The following is a 16721-nucleotide window of genomic DNA, read 5'->3' as shown; positions in this document are numbered from 1 at the left end:
TATATGTATATGTAGAGAGTATAATAATATATTTATATCAAATGGGTATTATTGTTTTCATATCCTTATGTCATAAGTATATCTCCATAAAAGAAATTTAATGATAAATAAAGTTTTGACAGAAATATTGCCTGTTTTTCAAGACATCTCCCTCCTTAAATTATAATATTCATATACTAGATAAGCTGAGATCTAATAGAGTATTCAATCGTCACCATTCAAAATATTTCATCTTTTTATTAATATTACATCTGTCTAAATTTTGAGTTTGCTTTTATTTTTTGTGTGTATTTCTTGCCCCTAAACTCTTAATTAAGCAAAATCATGTTTTGATTGGCAGTGGAAGAGGAAATACTTTATTGTTAACGGATATACTTTACCTGTTAAATGTATAACAATATACACATAAATATAGAGCATGTTATGATCTCAGACAAAGTGGAACTTTCTGTAATTAGCTTAGATGCTAATTAGTCATTCAATTATTGACATTGAGAAATTGATAAATTCACAATATTTTTGACTTTCCTACATACAATGTAAAACAAATTTACATTCCCTTTTCTTTCTGATTATTAATGATTGAGTAAAAATTAATTATTATATGAAAACTGAATGCCAATTAATATTGTTGCCAGATTTGCTGTGAAAATTCACACAGAGTGGGAAATAATATGAAGGAATTGTAGGAAAGATGACTTTAGTTTGTTATGGTACAAAGTTTATATGATTCATGCATGATATCATAACTATGCTAATAAAAAAACATAAATATTTGTAAGAGAGAGCTATATTTTATATAACAGATCGAACAATAAAACATATTTCATATTCAAATACGAAATTCCATAAAAATGTTAATATTCAATGCACACAAAAATGAAATGAAAACAAATTCCTTAATACCTGGCATTCTTTTATTCCACTGCGGAAATGTGCACATAGGATACATAAAATATGTCTACAGAGGGTATATATGTATACAGGATACTATGCTGTATCCTTTGTCTGCCAATCCATGCGACACCTTTAACAAACTGTCAATAAGCGCATTGTTTCGACCAAATAAAACAGCTGCCTGGCACACACACACACGCATGTATCTCGTTTCCTTTTTCAATTTTCCTGCTGCTATGCGACCACACAATGTCCTCAGCTCGAACAATGCGCATTCGCACTGATTGGCAATGGAATGCATCTGCAACAGTTATGGCCGACACGTGATGTCAAGATGCTCTGGAATTTAGAAATTGGCGGGAATGTGCAGTGAGCAATGGGCCACAACTATGCCAACTAATTAGCAGCTGGCCAAAAAACCAAACAGACCGTGTACTTTCAGCGAGGGCTTGAACAACAAAAATATATGAGCTTGAAATACCCTAAGGAGTGAATGTCTAGCATATGTCTTATATACATATAACTTATCTTATATTATAATATAAGACAGTATAAGAGTTTCATATAACGATCAGAGTTTTGATGAAAATTCAGTTGATAAGATTATATATGTATATGCCCGTACTCTGCTTACAGGGTATTGAAACTTTCAGAGCCTGAGCCTATTTCCTAACCAGATGAAAATGCTGTCAACGTTGAGCTTGTAAGCGGCTTTTGTGCCATTAAATAAAAAAGAGAGATGTGAAGTGAGAGAGATCGAAAAAGAGAGAGCAAGACAGCAGCAGGGAAAGAGAGGGAGATAGAGCGGAGCAAGAGTTGTTTTGGCCAACTCTGGAGATCTCTCTGCGCTCTCTCTCTCCAGACAGCTGCTGCCGCACTCTCTCTCTCTCTCTCTCTCTCTTGACAGCTTTTCTTGTCGCCCGCTTTTGTTTTATGCCACATATATATTTTTTCGGCAACGGGCCACAGCTCAACATGTTCAGTCAACCTTGGCAAGGCCGTTGTTGCCGGTTTTTTAGAGTCTGTTTATGTGTGTGTGTGCGTGTGTGTGTTTGACTGTGTGCATTGATGTTCGCGTGGGTTTTTGGTATGTGGCCAACGGAAGTGCGTTTCGTTATAATTGACAAACTCCCTTCACTATCCCCTTCTCCTTCGCTGTCCTCACTCTCCAACAGCTGCCTCCATTTCAGATCCGTTTGCGTAATTGCAACAGAAATGGCTTGTTGCCATCATTAGACCACATTTCGAGAATTCGAACATATAAACATAGCAATTACTGTAGCTACCCGCCGCGAGTGTCCTGTTGCCAAATTGAGCGGAAAGTGTTAGGGGTTGTTGTCTATCGCATATAAACATAGGGTATAAAAATTTAGAAAAGTACTTCAAATCAAGTTGTATTTCGAGATGTGGATCTAAATGATATATATGGTATGTACATTTTATACGTACATATAAACATTTCATATATACTTTAGTTACAGTTCATATATTTCTAAATTTTTTATTGCAATTTTAAAACTATAAACACTCTAACTAACCTAGTTTTAATACCATGAAATCGCAAAAAAAATTTTATAGATTTCTTCATATTTACTTTCGAAATACATTATTTTTTACCACATCATTATGAGTTTGACCCCTTTGGAATGCCTTTTAAGAACTGCGTTTCAAGCCATCCATGCAGCGGCTGCATAGTTTTCGCACCATTCAGCAAATGCTCTCAATGCTGTTTTACATACAACAACAAATGCTTTGGCTGGCTGCCAATTTCATCATTTCATCAACATAAACTAACGAAGAGAATGACAAAAAAAAAACGAACGGACTGCCAAACAAGAGGGAGAGAGAGAGATTCCATATGGGAAACTCTGCTCTTGGTGCAGTCGCTGCTTCAGTTATTTATGTCGCTCTCGCTCTAAAATGCACTACAGCTGCGCTCTCCCTTGCACGAAACAGCATTGCGCATGTGTGTGAGCTATGTGCGCACTGCGCAGCGTTGCTTGCGTGTGTATGTGAGAGCGCGACTGAGACCGGGTCTACTCGGCTAGCTCTGCTGCGCGGCGACTTCGTTCATTCAGTTGCTTTCGAGCTAGCGACGTAAACGGTTCGCATTTTGTGTGCGCATTAAACTGAAAATAACTGAGACTAAAAGCAAATAACTGCAAATATATTCAGCAGAGTCGCGCGTGCGTCGTGCAATACGCAATCTTGTGAAATATACATACCAAACGATGAGTGCTTGAAACTGTAAAGATAAACTGTGCGAATAAAGAGTGAAACTTGGCGAGTTAACTGAAATACTTTGGGAATTCAGTCTCAATAACAAACAAAAGCAAAAACAGAAACCAAAACAAAATGGTACGCAGTCTAGCACAGTGGACCAAAACGTTGAGTTTTCCCTCACGTTTGTCGCCCAATCGCAATTCCAAGGATTGCTCAACTCTGGCCAGCCCAGTGCCACCGCCAACTCCACCCCGTAACAAGACCAAAGGTCACAGCAACTGCGCCACATCGCGCAGCTCTTCTTCGACCGTATCCTCATCTCATTCTTCGGCTGCCTCACACAATTCACCAACTCCGGGCAACAACAACAACGTCAACAATATGCCCATCACAGAACTGGAACAAATTGTAAGTTTTTTATTACTGTTACAAAGAGAGCATGATAGGGATAGGCAGAGCGAATAGGGGGAATGTTCCACTTCCTGTTCGGCCCAAGCAGCTGCACAAACAGTCAACCCAACTGCTGATAAAGCTCATTGACCCAATTCCTTAAGCACGCCAATTGGCATATGCACCGCATGCGCCTTAGCTTTTAGTTTATCATTAACAATCAATCAGTTCCACAAAGGTAAATAGATCATAAAGTTGATAAATACCTTGTGCTATAAAACAGCAGCAGTTCACTGATAAGTATATTATTTCTGGGCCAGATAAGTCGGCACTTTTATGGATCATAAATAGAACTATGGTTGTGTTTGACAAATACGCAAAAAGAAAACAATATTTAATATGCAAATACCACAGTTTCTTCATTAAACCGACACAAATAAGTAATTGATCTAAAGAAAAAGAACATTAGGAGTAGGTAAACACTTATTAGCTCAACTTCGTTTGCCTTGTTTTAGAATTCTGCATAATCAAATTCGTTATGGTGCTGCCAGCTCGTTTTAAACTATTTGCCATATGCCGCAAATAGTTTTTAGTTCTTTTGTACTAAATTCTCGAACAACAGCTTAATCGAGTTAGTCATGGGGCTGCCAGCTAGCTGTTAGTTATTTGCCAAAGGCCACACAATCAAAACAGAATTCCTTAAAGAAACACTCACATACACAGAGAGAAATCTAGCGACACATGTGCCGCCAAATAGATACATATATAAAAACAGAAATGAAAAGCAAACAGGATGTCGCTACGCTTGAACTGGGAATGTGAATTGGAATTGGAATGGGACAGCAAAGGGCGCTTCGTACTTATAGACGACACATGTGCACAACGTGCCACACGGTGCATGCAACTTCGTGTGTAGCCTGGGAAAATGATTGCAAATGAGACATAAACAAACCAAAAAGACCGTTAACGATTTATCTGTCTGTTTATCTAGGCAATTGATAGCTGGGTCATGCGAGGCGTTCTCTAATAGCGTAAATATATCTATGTAGATATTGATTATGAGAGAAAGCCCACGATAATAATAGTGATAACAGAATTGACTTAAAATTTGTTGATTTAAAATTGTGTGGGAATTGGATTTGGATTTTGGGTTTATTTAAAGTATTGCAAAGATTTGTTATACTTTATAAATATACATACATAAATGTATAATCCATATTATTATATTCCGAAAAGTATGTTTCGTTAAAAAATATGATTAAATAGAGATATCAATATTTTATTATATTTTAATAAGCCTTAAGTCTATAGACTGGCTATAAATATTCCACAAATATAAGGGGTCTATTTATTATTTTATTTACTATCCATCATTTTAAATTCTTTATATTACATATAATAAGTGAGCACATATGTACATATGCATATAATAATTTGAGAGAATATCTCTGTATTCACCTTTATGCCACTTATTTAAGCCAAGTCCCATATAACCCATATCTAATTGCCATACAAATCTCAGCAATTTGTTGAAAGATCAAAGTTGGCGCACAGCCAGTGTTGCACATGGATTGGATGCTGACCAAATACCTTATGGCTTGGCGTAGTTATCAATGTGTCGGTGCAGACATATGTTTGTGCCGCACCCTCCAACCACGATGCAGTGGGCAATGTGCCACAGTAACATGCCACACTCTGTTGTTCCGTGGAAAATCGTGACTGTCAGCCTAGGCGCCGCTACTGCGGCGGCATTAAATGCCAAAGTTGAAAGGCGTCGTCTGCCCGGCAATGGATCGGCAATGGATCGGTGCGGATCGAACGTGCAACAAACAAGCAATGAACCAAATGAACCGTTAGAAGAGAAAAAATGTGCTTATATAAGTCAGAAAGTCAATGCGATTTGCCATTTGGCTAGAAAACCAGTTTGATTCGCATGATTTGTATTTTGGCCAGCTTTGGCCAGCTATGGAAAAGCGGCCAAACAACTTTTCCAATGGCAGCCAAACATCCTTGGCCAAAGGTAAACCAGTTAACTGGTTGCTATTGTGGAGGCGTCTGCCACCAAGCACATGCCACACATATTTACAGCTAGCGTCCAGTTGCTGCAGTTGGCATCCGGCACTGGCCTAGGCATAATTTCCGCTAGATTGGAAAAGCATTTCCCACAATTTAATCCATTTCGCAATCAATTTTCCCACACTTCAAGTTGCAGACATATTTTCACCCGCTCGGAACGTGCTGTAGAAATTGACTTTTGATTAGACTCCGCGGCGCAAACTTTAGAATTTCACACTGAACTGCTAATCATACTTTTTGTGAGTGTGTGTGTGTATAAGTGTATTTCAGCTGAGTCAACTGTTTTCTCCCGGTGCGTGTCAAAAATGTGTCAGCCGAAAATATTGTCAATAGTGGTGCTAGCTTGAAAGAAACCAAAAAAAAGCAGCTAGTTGACGGAAATAAAGCTAAATTTGTCATATATAGTATACAGATCAGTTTTTAAGAATTTACATGTATATGATAAAATTTGAGCTCCAATTTGTTTTATCAAAATATATTCAACAAATAATTAAGGTAACTACAAAATAAAAAGCTAAACAAAAATTTCAAGTGTGAGCAGCTAGCCTCGATAAGAACTTCAAATTCAAGCTAAGTTCATTAGTATTTTCAGTCCCGCTAACTTACATACATAGCTAGATTCAGTTGATAAAAAAAAGCGAAGCTTTTCAGCACTGCTTTGGCCATAAAGAGCAAAAAGTGCTGCTGTCGCGCCAAATACCAGACGACGAACCCAACTTAACTTGGCCAACAAAAGCAACGTCAGCATGTTGTTGCTGTCGCTTCCTGTCCGGCAGCTGCTGCCCGCATCGAACGGCAGCGTTTTTTACATACATACAGATATATATTTTATTATTACAAAACAGCTATAGCAGCTGTTGCAGCAGTTATCCCCAACAATCTACGAAAAACCAGCACAAAGTTCACCTGCAGCGGAGCGAGCATTGCAACATCGCGATGCTGCGGCTGCCACGAGTGGGGCAATAACATGCACCTAAAGTGTGGCAACGCTGCATTTAGAACATTTGATATTTGCAATTTGAAATTTGCAATTGAGCTGGCAGCCAAAAATAAATGCATGTAAATAACAACAGCCAGTCATTCTATATGGTTGTATATGTGAGCTCTTGGTGTGGTATGCGTGCAGGTGCAGAGCGTGAATTAGGAGAAACAGACGAGGAGACAAAAAGAAACAGCTGCTCTGCTGCGCTCTCTGACTCTCCTGTTCACCCGCTCTCTCTTCGACTGCGCTCAAAACGGGTTTGTGGCTTTTGCTTATGTTTTGTTTTCATTTTTGCAGCTGTCTGCGCTCACATGTATGTATGCATATATGTATGTGTGTGTATTTATCTGTAAATGCTATTGTTGTAATTGTTATGGCTGTTGCTGTTGCTGCTACAGCAGCATTCGCAGCTCTTTGTGAAATTCATAAAACTGCGCATCAGCTGTTTTTTCTTTTTAACTGCTAACGCTGCATTTTAGACCTGTAGCATGAATTTTATTAGGTCAGCGCTACGCCCATTTGAGGCGTTCTATTTCATCATCATCAACGAAATAAACATAAACCAAAGCTTAAACCTGTTGCACAGCTGTTTCGAGTCAGGTACATAAACAACAATCAACAGCAACAGCAATAGCAACCGCAACAACAACATAAAGGCCAGAATACTGTGGGAAGTTTTCAGTTCTAGCAAATATATGCCAAAGCGCTCTAATTTGATACGAAAACATTTAGCACAGTTTTCGAGCCAAGCTCTCATAATAACAGTCATATGAACGCTGAAAATTGTTTAGCCAAACAACAACTAATTCCAATGCTCACGTACCAAGCACATATACAAAGATCAGAAGGAGAAGAAGAAGAAACGAGACCCATGCCAAGTTCTGTTTGTCTTCGATTTCAACTTTTGGCCGGCATGTGGCGCCCCACTGGGCCTATGCCCCTGTGCCCATTATAACTATTTTGTTCGAACTTCGAACAATGCAATGCATACCGAACGGAAATTGCCCGCGGTGCAGTTCTAATAGGTGGCAAGGTGCTAACTTGCACTCAATCTGGCCAGATTGTTCGCTGAATGAAATGTTTGATGATCGTTTTAGCATGTCGAGAAATCGTGCGCGCTTATTGACACATGAAAAACTGTTACATAGATATAAAGAACCATAAATATTTAGAAATCTTTGTGGATATTAACAAATATTTTATATATGTTATAAACCAGCATTATTATTATTATATTTGTTATTTTGCTCTGTGAAATTGAAGTTAATTAGAGTTTGTAAAGCGGAACAGCTAATAACATATGCCAGGCACTCGGTATAAAAAAAAGACCAGAAAGAGAAACAAAAAGAATTAGATGAAATGGTATATATTCGTATTTCGGGCACCCTCCCCAGAGCTTGTCTATTAATAATGTCGAAAACATGCCCAAAAAACTTTTCTTTTTATTTGGTGCTTCGAGAAACTTTCAACAATAACATAAACAATGCGTTGGTATGGGATTTAATTGCTGCCTGATTGGGTCCAGAAGTCACCCCCAGCCCATGAGCAACCCATAAAAAAGCCAACAAAAATAAAACAAACATGTCAGCAGCTCCCGACTATATCTACGAGCGCCTTGAACTTTATGGATGAGCACCATCTTATTTTCCTGCCGCTTTTATGTGGGATTATGCTAGACCCATGCCAAGAAGCCGTTGCACTGCCAGCATTTTCTAAAATTATCAGAATGGATAACTTCTTCTCCCTATTTTTTTTTTTTTTTTTCGCTTTCAAAATTGAATTTTTATGTTCCAAGTGCGGCCAAGTGCTGCTTGCAGCCGGTGCCTCATAAAAGTAAAACTGGCGACTGTTACACGTTTATTATATTAGGTTTGCTTTTCTGACATGACAGCATTTATAGGTAGCCCTTTACTGAATGAAGTAAACCTTGCTCAGACTAAAGTAAATTTCATTTAATTGCAGCCCATTCGAAGCTACTTTGGAGACAAGATTATCTTCAGATCTAAATACTTTATTGTCTCTTATATACAGAAAAACTATATATACTACTTTACTACTTTACGCTAATATCTATACTTTCCACACTCTCTATATTATCTATGTTATCACTAGAATCAATATTATTATTAACACTATATATACATAATCTCTATATTATCTACACTATCCATACTATTTATACCCGTTTATGGATCTTAAAAAATTAGTTATCCTCTGTCAAAAAAGAATCCGTTGTCTTTTGTTTCATTCTTTGTGTTAATTAATTTGGCTTAAGCTTCTTTTCTTGTTAATTGTTAAGCTTGTTTTGTTTAGTTTATTTTTTTTTTTCTTTCATTTATATATTTTTTTAAACAATGTTTTGTTTTGTTTATTGTTTTTTTTTTTTCTGTCTGCTATCAGCGCTTTTTCTTTTTCATGGTCTGCACGCACAAATTGAATTTTAAATGATTCGAGTTTTATATAACATGTTTTGGAGTGCAGCAAATGGATTTTTTTCTGTTTTAGCATTGCGTAACATTTGGCAAACTGTTTTTTAAGTGATATTCGTTAATCATCTAACTGGAGTTCAATGTAGCTAAAGACGCCCAACATATAAATTGTTCGTTGTCTTCAAGGCAGCTCAGCTTATTTGCCGAATTGACATCGGACTGAGCCATTATATTTATATATTTTTCCGGTTCACTTTAACTATATAGTATATAATCATTTGAGCTATGCTGTGTGGTCCAAAACTCACACTTTTAAAAAATATATATACATATATATAAAACTGAAGTAATTGCTTGTATAAAAAGTCAATGATCTCTAGCTGCCTCCCTCCTCCCCCGCCTCTACCACATCTCGTTCGTCTGTCGCTGTTCCTGTTTGATTTCCTTGTAAACAGTTGGCATTGCTCTCCAAGTTGACAAACAGTCGTCGGCCTTTTGATCTCCTCGCCAGTTTTCAATTAATGTTTACATCATTTACATCATGTTTACACAAACTTCATTTCCTTAAATTTGTTTATGCATCGAGAGATATGCTTTGGCTGCATGAATCTTCGGCACCCAATTCAGAAATTCAGCTAATTGGTCAACAGTTTCGTGGAGTTCACATAAGAAACTGAAGTTCAGTTTTTAATGCTCTTTTTTAGTTGACATAAAAAAATGAAGTCTATGAAGTAAGAATAGCGCAAAACTTGTTTTCAAGCTAAATTAAATTACCAGCAAAAGGCACTTCCATAGAAATGTATATGTACATACATATATACATATGCATGTATGTATGTGTATGATTATTATTTTTTTCTCATTTTTTTTTGTTTTATTATTATTTTTTCATGCTTTACGCCCATTCCAGAGCGAGCGACCCGGACGGGGCTCGGCTTATGTGTTAATTGCTTATTATATATCTTTCATTTTGATGTCATTCTCTCTCACTCTGTCGCTCTCTTGGGGAGATGTTGCTGTAGGCCTGTGCGACATGTCGAGACATGTTCATTTATCAAAACTCAAGCCACGCTCAGCCCGAAGCGCCGTCGAGCTGCAGATAAGGTCAATTAAAAGAGTCAACCGGAAATGTCGCGACGCTCGGTTAGGAGCTGCAAAGTTGTTGGAGAACGAAAAAAAGGGGTACTGGGGTATCGATCATACACGCACGCACACACACACGCCAACAAACAAACACATGTGTGCCTGAGTAGATATACAGTTATGTGGCAATGCCTGAGCAAAGATTTCACAGTGAAATTCAATTGCATTTACTATATGGAATTTCCGAAATAAACAAAACATTTCCACTAATTTTTCACATTTACGAGTGGAATTTGCAACAGTTAGTTATACTTCACTTCGCCATCAATCAATCAGTCAGTCAATCAGCTCAGGAATTTACATTGTCGCATTTAAACATTTTTCTTTTTCACATGAAAAACTTCCTCTAATTAGATTGCATATTTTCGCATAATTTTTTTTATATGTGTATTATGTATATATAATATAGTGACGCGCCGGATGTCAGTTGCTGCGCCGCATTCCCTGTTAGCCACGCCCCCTGCTCCCCCTGTGTTGTTGTAATTAAGAGAAAAGCAGGCAAAGCAAAAGAAAAGTATGCAGCGAGCTCGCCTCGAACCCAGGCGCATGCACAAAATGCAGTCAAGCAAACCCAAAATGGGAGACAGGAAGTGCCTCTATGCCTATGCCTAGGTATGTGTGTGTGTCTTAGAACATGATCAGTCATGTGTAAACAGTTGACGACTCTTAGATGTGTGAGGTGTGGTAGCTGCAGGTAGCAAATCTGGCTTTAGGTAGCTGAACGAAAAAGAAAACGGAAAGCAACCTGAAAATTAAATGAAGAGGTTGGGCTGGCTAAGTAGATAAAACACCTATGTAACACATCCTTAAATATGGCTTATCAGAGGATAGGCGAGAACAGAAATAAGGAACAAATCAATCACAATGAGGTATAAAAGTCTTTGCCTAGTCCAGCACCTACAACAGTCGAGAACTACAAGTTCGCGAGTTGAGTTCGATGGGTTTTTGGCAAAGATTTGGCAAAGTCAAGTGTAAAGTGAGTGTAATAGATATTATATTAATATAATTATTTTAGCTGAAAATACAAATATATTTTATCTATCGCATCTCAAACTGGAATCCGAAAGATAGAAACTAAAGCATAGTTTTAGTAGCACTTAACTTCACTCGATAGACTGATGAATATTTAAGTGGCACTAAAGATATTGTATCTCCTCTTTCGCTCACCACATAGGCACTTAAAAAAGTATTCTTATACATACATATACATTATTGGTATGCGAGTTTTGCTTGTGGTATCTGATCATTATTGTACTTGAAAGATCTTGTATATGCTACTTGAATGTAGATACTTATTAGCAACATTTTTAGAAAGGCGACGCTCTTTGATCTCCCATTCTCTCTTAATCCTAATTGATATATAAGCATTCAAGAGCTCCCACTAATTGCTCCTCTCCTTTATGCCTTGCAGATTTATCCTGGTCCCGATCCGAAGCAAGCGATAATGGGCTCGCTGGTCTTTTGCATACACCACAAGCAGGGCTGCAAGTGGTCGGATGAGCTGCGTAAGCTGAAGGCCCATTTGAACACGTGCAAGCACGACGCCACCCAGTGCCCCAACAAGTGTGGCGCACAGATACCGCGCATCATGATGACCGATCACCTGCAGTACACCTGCACGATGCGCCGCACACGCTGCGAGTTCTGCCAGAGCGAATTCTCGGGCGCTGGCCTGGAGGAGCACAACGGCAGCTGTGGTCAGGAGCCGGTATATTGCGAGGCCAAGTGCGGCCAGCGTGTGCTGCGCGGTCGCATGAGTCTGCACAAGTCGAAGGACTGCGCCAAGCGCTTGCGTCGCTGCGCCCACTGCCAGCGCGAGTTCTCGGCCGACACGCTGCAGCTGCATGCGGCCCAGTGTCCGCGCACTCCGCTCGCCTGTCCGCAGCGCTGCGATGCGGGTCCGATACCACGCGGCGAGCTGGAGGCGCATCTGCGCGACGAGTGCCAGTCGCTGGCTTTGGCCTGCAGCTTCAAGGAGGCTGGCTGCCGCTTCAAGGGTCCGCGCCAACTGCTGGAGGCGCATCTGGAGAACAGCGCCGCGGCTCACTTGTCGCTGATGGTGGCGCTCAGCAGCCGCCAGGGCCAGCAGATCCAGATGCTCAAGTCGGCGGTATCAAAGCTGTCGATCAACTACACTGGCACGCTGCTCTGGAAGATCACCGATTGGTCAGCCAAAATGAATGAGGCGCGCGGCAAGGACGGCCTGGAGCTAGTCTCGCCGCCGTTCTACACCTCACAGTATGGCTACAAACTGCAGGCTTCGATGTTCCTCAATGGCAACGGACCGGGCGAGAACACCCATGTCTCGGTGTATATCAAAGTGCTGCCCGGAGAATATGATGCGCTGCTCAAGTGGCCCTTCTCGCACTCCATCACCTTCACGCTGTTCGAGCAGGGCGCCCAGAGCGGCCAGGGCGGCGTGGCCGAGTCCTTTGTACCCGATCCAACCTGGGAGAACTTCCAACGGCCATCGAACGAGCCCGATCAGCTTGGCTTTGGATTTCCACGTTTCATCTCGCACGAGCTGCTGCATAGCCGACCCTTCATCAAGGCTGACACCGTCTTTCTGCGTGTCAAGGTGGATCCCAGCAAAATTGTAGCTGTCTAAGGAGAAAGTAAAGAAGAAGAAGACGGCACCAGCAAGGATGACTCCCCATTTGTAGCCTTAGGCATACTCGACTTCCTTAAATACCGTGTATTTGAATGTGAGAGTGTGTGTGAGACTAGCCCTGTGTAAATAGAACTTAAGAAGAAGAAGAGCAAGAGCTTCAGGCGTTGTTAGCCAATTGTTTGCTAACTGGCCTTTGAATGCTGATCAGCCACGCCTACCGCGTAATAGTCATATAGCTTATATACATACATACACACCAACATTAATATATATACATTATATATACAACTATATATAGTAACTATATAGGTTTTGCAGTGCTGGAATTAAACCAAAGCATACTAAACATAAAAACAAACAACAACAAGAACAAAATTTCAACAGAAATATTCAAATATTAATTTTACGCTCTAATTTAGTTCGTGTCTTAAGTCATTTGTTATAGAGATTTGTATTTTTGTGTGCGCTCTCATTGGCGACTTTCAAAACTTTCAAAAGATCTTCAAATTATAGATCGTACGGTTTATTTTAACAAAAAAGAAAAGGAGAAAAGGAATTTCCTTATTTAGTTATTGCATGTACATAAAATAAACGCAAACCCTAGATATCTAAGAGCTCCACAGTGTTTAAGCGACCAACTTAGTCATTAACGAACATCTAAGATATATAAAATTTTCAATATAGTCACATAAGCTAATGGTTTTAAAGCTAAGAGAAGTCAAAAGTCTATAATAAAAGCAAATACCATATTCAGTAAACTTATTTTGTGTCTTTTAATATTATCATTTTTTTTTCGAAGGCCTAGAAAAGGCTTGGAAATACATATATTAGAAATCTGGTCAGTTCATAAAGAATACTAACTTCAAGCTAGGCTTTCGAGGGAAACAGGTTTTGTTTCCATTCATCGAACTAATGGAATGGAATGCTAGATTTAGTATTTACTAATTAGCGCATTTGACTAGGGAAACCGTTTCTTGAGCAGGCTCTCCAGCTTGCGGATGCCTGTTTGGGAGCTGCCATCGGCATTCTTGTCCGCACTGCCCGTGAAGCTGCCCACGCTGAAGATGAAGGCTCGCTTGGGCGTGGCATTTGCTGTGCTGGTGCTTGCCGTCGCTGTGGCATCGGCTGTGGGATTTGCTATAACCTCTGGCTCCTCTATGGCAGGCGCAGGCGCGTCAGTGACCGTTGGTGTCTCCTCATCGCTGGCTGGTGCATCCATTAGTCCACTGACCGCCGCCGCGGAGGCTGTGTGCTTGAACAGATCAATGAGCTGCAGCTGATCGACTCGCTTCACCGCCTTCATGTCCAATATTTTCTGGTACTCGGCTATGGTTATGTCCGGCAGCAGCTTCAGCACCTGCTGTGTAAAGTGCGCCGGTGGCTGGACGGGCGTCATGACCACTTTGATGATCATTTCAGCACGCGTCATATCCTTGACCACAACTTTAGTGTAGCTTGTCGGCGCCTTGCGGTTCACACTCGAACCCACCGAAGGCAGCTCCAGCAGCGCCGTCTTCAGCGAATGCGTGTCCAGCAGCAGCTGCTCACAGCCCAGCACATTGTTGGAGCCATCCGACAGAGTTAACTTGCATCTGTAGAGCACATTGATGAACTTGGGTATGAAAGCGGCAACAAAGCGATGACAGAATTGTGTGAAGTATTTGCGGGAGCTGGCGAGTGTATCGCGTATGGTGGGAACCGTTTGCTTGAAATTGCTGCAAATGCTGCTAATGAACGCGCTCTGATCGCCCACGTTGCTGATGTGCTGCCACTGCACCTTGGCCATGGCCTGCAAAGAAGCCTCACAGCCAGCCTCTAGATCCTGGACGAGCAACTGTATGCAGTTGGAAATGATGCTGTGAGAGGAGCGGAATTACAATGATTAGTTTTATATATAATTTCAATAGAAAAACTCTCTTACCGGTGGAACACATCCTTCTCCTCGCTCATATCTATTTTGCTAACATAAGCAGGCGTTACTTTCTCCTTCAGTTTATCCTCCAGCTGTTGCACCGTCTCCAGGCAATATTCACCTGTGGTGAGGACACAGCAAATACGCACAAGATCATCCCGAGCGAAGCGCTGAGTGTCGCCCTCTTTCAGAAAGTTGTGGAATACCTGGCCGGCAGCTGTGGACAGATTCTGCATGTCGCGGGTCAGCAACGAAACGCTTTTGCCAATGGAACTGCCCGTGCTGCTGGTCACCACCTTAGGCGTGCTGCCCTCCAGCACTTTGGCAGCGTATTCGCGTAAATACTTTTTGAACACCAGTGCCAGATCGTACATGGGCTGTTCGTTGCTCAGCTGATTACACTGCACCATGCACTTCTTGTAGAAGACAAAAAGATCACCCGAACTGGGGTAGACTGTGGTCTTGGCCTCTGCAAACTTGTAAGGCTCTTTGGACATTTCAATGAATTTCTCCAGCAACTCGGAAAGATTGCGATCAATGCTTCGTATATAAATATCCAAATGTGGCTTAAAACATTGACCAATCTGGTCGTGGAATACAGTCGCGGTGAGCGGCGCCTCCGCTGTCGTTGGAAGTGTGAGCACACGCGTCTGCTCGGCGGGCGTGGCGCCCAAAGTGATGCCCGTAAAACGTTTGGAGAGCAATTGCTCAAAGGCTTGCGTCTTATTAATGGCGAACAGCAGCAGGCGTACATCAATCTCGTTCGTTCGCTTGGCCATGATCTGTGAAAGCTGTTGACGCGTCTGGCGACAAAACTCTACCGTAATGCGCTCTGACACCTCCCAGTCTAGCGGAAAGACCGCGCCATATTTATCCTCGAAGTCGAGCAAGTGACGTTTAAGCCAGGCATAACGTTTATCTATCTTATCCAACCAGGCAATGTCTTGATTCTCGTGAAACAAATGCATGTACTCCTCCAGCTGTTGGGCTATAAACCATTTGAGCAGCTCCTTCTTTACCTTGGCGTCCAGCACAGACATCACCTTGCAAGCATCCGCCAATTGATTTAAGCCCAATTTGTGTTGTGTGGAAGGTTTGCTGGCGAAGGCCTCCTTGAAATCCTCGGTGATTTGCTGAGCCAATGTCACTTGGATTTTGTCCACGCTTTGGGAGAGATTCTAAAATATGAATTGATGTGATTAAATAATAATATTTTGCTTAGTTAAATAGCCCACCTTGATTTCCTCAATGTCCGAATACTGCTGGAAATGCTGATTCACTTCTGTAATGGCTTGCAGTGGATTAAGAATCTCGCCATAGGAGCGACGCACAATTAGCTCATTTAAGCTCTCAATGCCCCCGACAAGCATATGCAAGTGATTTAGCGTAGTTATAGCTGAGGTCAGATTTCGCTTAGCACAATCCAATTGTTTTATATCACGCGTAATTTCCTTGACCATTTCCTCGGTGCGTTCGGCACGAGTTTTCACATCAATAATGTGACTGTATAGCGAACTGATCACCTTCTGTGCCTCACACAGCGCCAGTTGCCCATCCTGGCCCGTGTTCGTCTGTCCACGCACCACAGAGCGAATATTATCATCGATTAGCGAGACTTCGCATTGCATTCGCTGAATTGTCTCATCGATGGTGGCCAGCGACTGCTCATTGGGAAACAATTGGTTGATGTAGTCTACAGTATTGAAATCGGGGGCATCCATGGGATCCTGTTCGTCCGTTTTCAGGACCTTCATAAAACAATTATTTTGATAATTATTGTAGAGCTGTCACAATCGTGGCATATGTTTGCCATGTCACTTACCTTGTCTATAACCTGCTTTACTTCTTTAGAAAAGTGTATTTTATTGTTGCCCATCGATGGAACGACAGCGGTATCAGCCGCTGTTGTCGCCGCAGGCTCACTCATCTTGTTTTTCTGCAATATTCCTCAATTTTGGACAGAGATTTTAGTCGATCACAACTTTTTGCTGTCCGCGTCATAAATGTCATTCGCAGTGCAACGCGGACATTGTATTTTTAAGACAGCTGTTATAGCGA

At 41.0% G+C, this 16721-nt stretch overlaps 2 protein-coding genes across 4 annotated transcripts in view; one reads left to right on the top strand and one right to left on the bottom strand.

The window, feature by feature from the left end:
* Window positions 1-13513, top strand: part of Traf4 (TNF receptor associated factor 4) — a 25752-nt gene extending 12239 nt beyond the window's left edge. The window contains exons 1-2 of one of the 3 annotated variants that reach the window (XM_018004440.2): window positions 2958-3528; window positions 11552-13513. In XM_018004440.2, coding sequence (XP_017859929.1) covers window positions 3253-3528; window positions 11552-12748 — 1473 coding nt within the window. In that variant the 5' untranslated portion in view covers window positions 2958-3252 and the 3' untranslated portion in view covers window positions 12749-13513. Of the gene's footprint in view, window positions 1-2957; window positions 3529-10767; window positions 11117-11551 lie in introns of those variants that run through there. The other 2 variants (XM_089464310.1, XM_089464309.1) reach the window with 2 other exon arrangements.
* On the bottom strand, window positions 13501-16706 carry Vps53 (vacuolar protein sorting 53). Its single transcript, XM_018004436.2, has 4 exons — window positions 16486-16706; window positions 15899-16411; window positions 14673-15841; window positions 13501-14607 (listed from the first exon to the last, which is right to left on the bottom strand). The coding sequence occupies exons 1-4, from the start codon at window positions 16588-16590 to the stop codon at window positions 13710-13712; spliced, it is 2685 nt and encodes an 894-aa protein (XP_017859925.1). The 5' UTR covers window positions 16591-16706; the 3' UTR covers window positions 13501-13709.
* Window positions 16707-16721: the final 15 nt, after the last annotated feature.

This window comes from Drosophila arizonae, chromosome 3 (assembly GCF_054131065.1).
Source record: "Drosophila arizonae isolate 15081-1271.41 chromosome 3, UAZ_ARI_1.0, whole genome shotgun sequence".
Lineage (NCBI taxonomy): Eukaryota > Metazoa > Arthropoda > Insecta > Diptera > Drosophilidae > Drosophila > Drosophila arizonae.
Note: the sequence above shows the minus strand (reverse complement) of the source record. Positions and strands in the feature narration are given on the sequence as shown.

Bases quoted from the DNA above. Each gene is read 5' to 3' on its own strand.
- Vps53 (XM_018004436.2), bottom strand. From the start codon at position 16,590: ATGAGTGAGCCTGCGGCGACAACAGCGGCTGATACCGCTGTCGTTCCA. The intron at 16,412-16,485 runs GTAAGTGACATG...TGTTTTATGAAG, and splicing joins TAAAGCAGGTTATAGACAAG to GTCCTGAAAACGGACGAACA. The intron at 14,608-14,672 runs GTAAGAGAGTTT...CTCCTCTCACAG, and splicing joins GAGAAGGATGTGTTCCACCG to CATCATTTCCAACTGCATAC.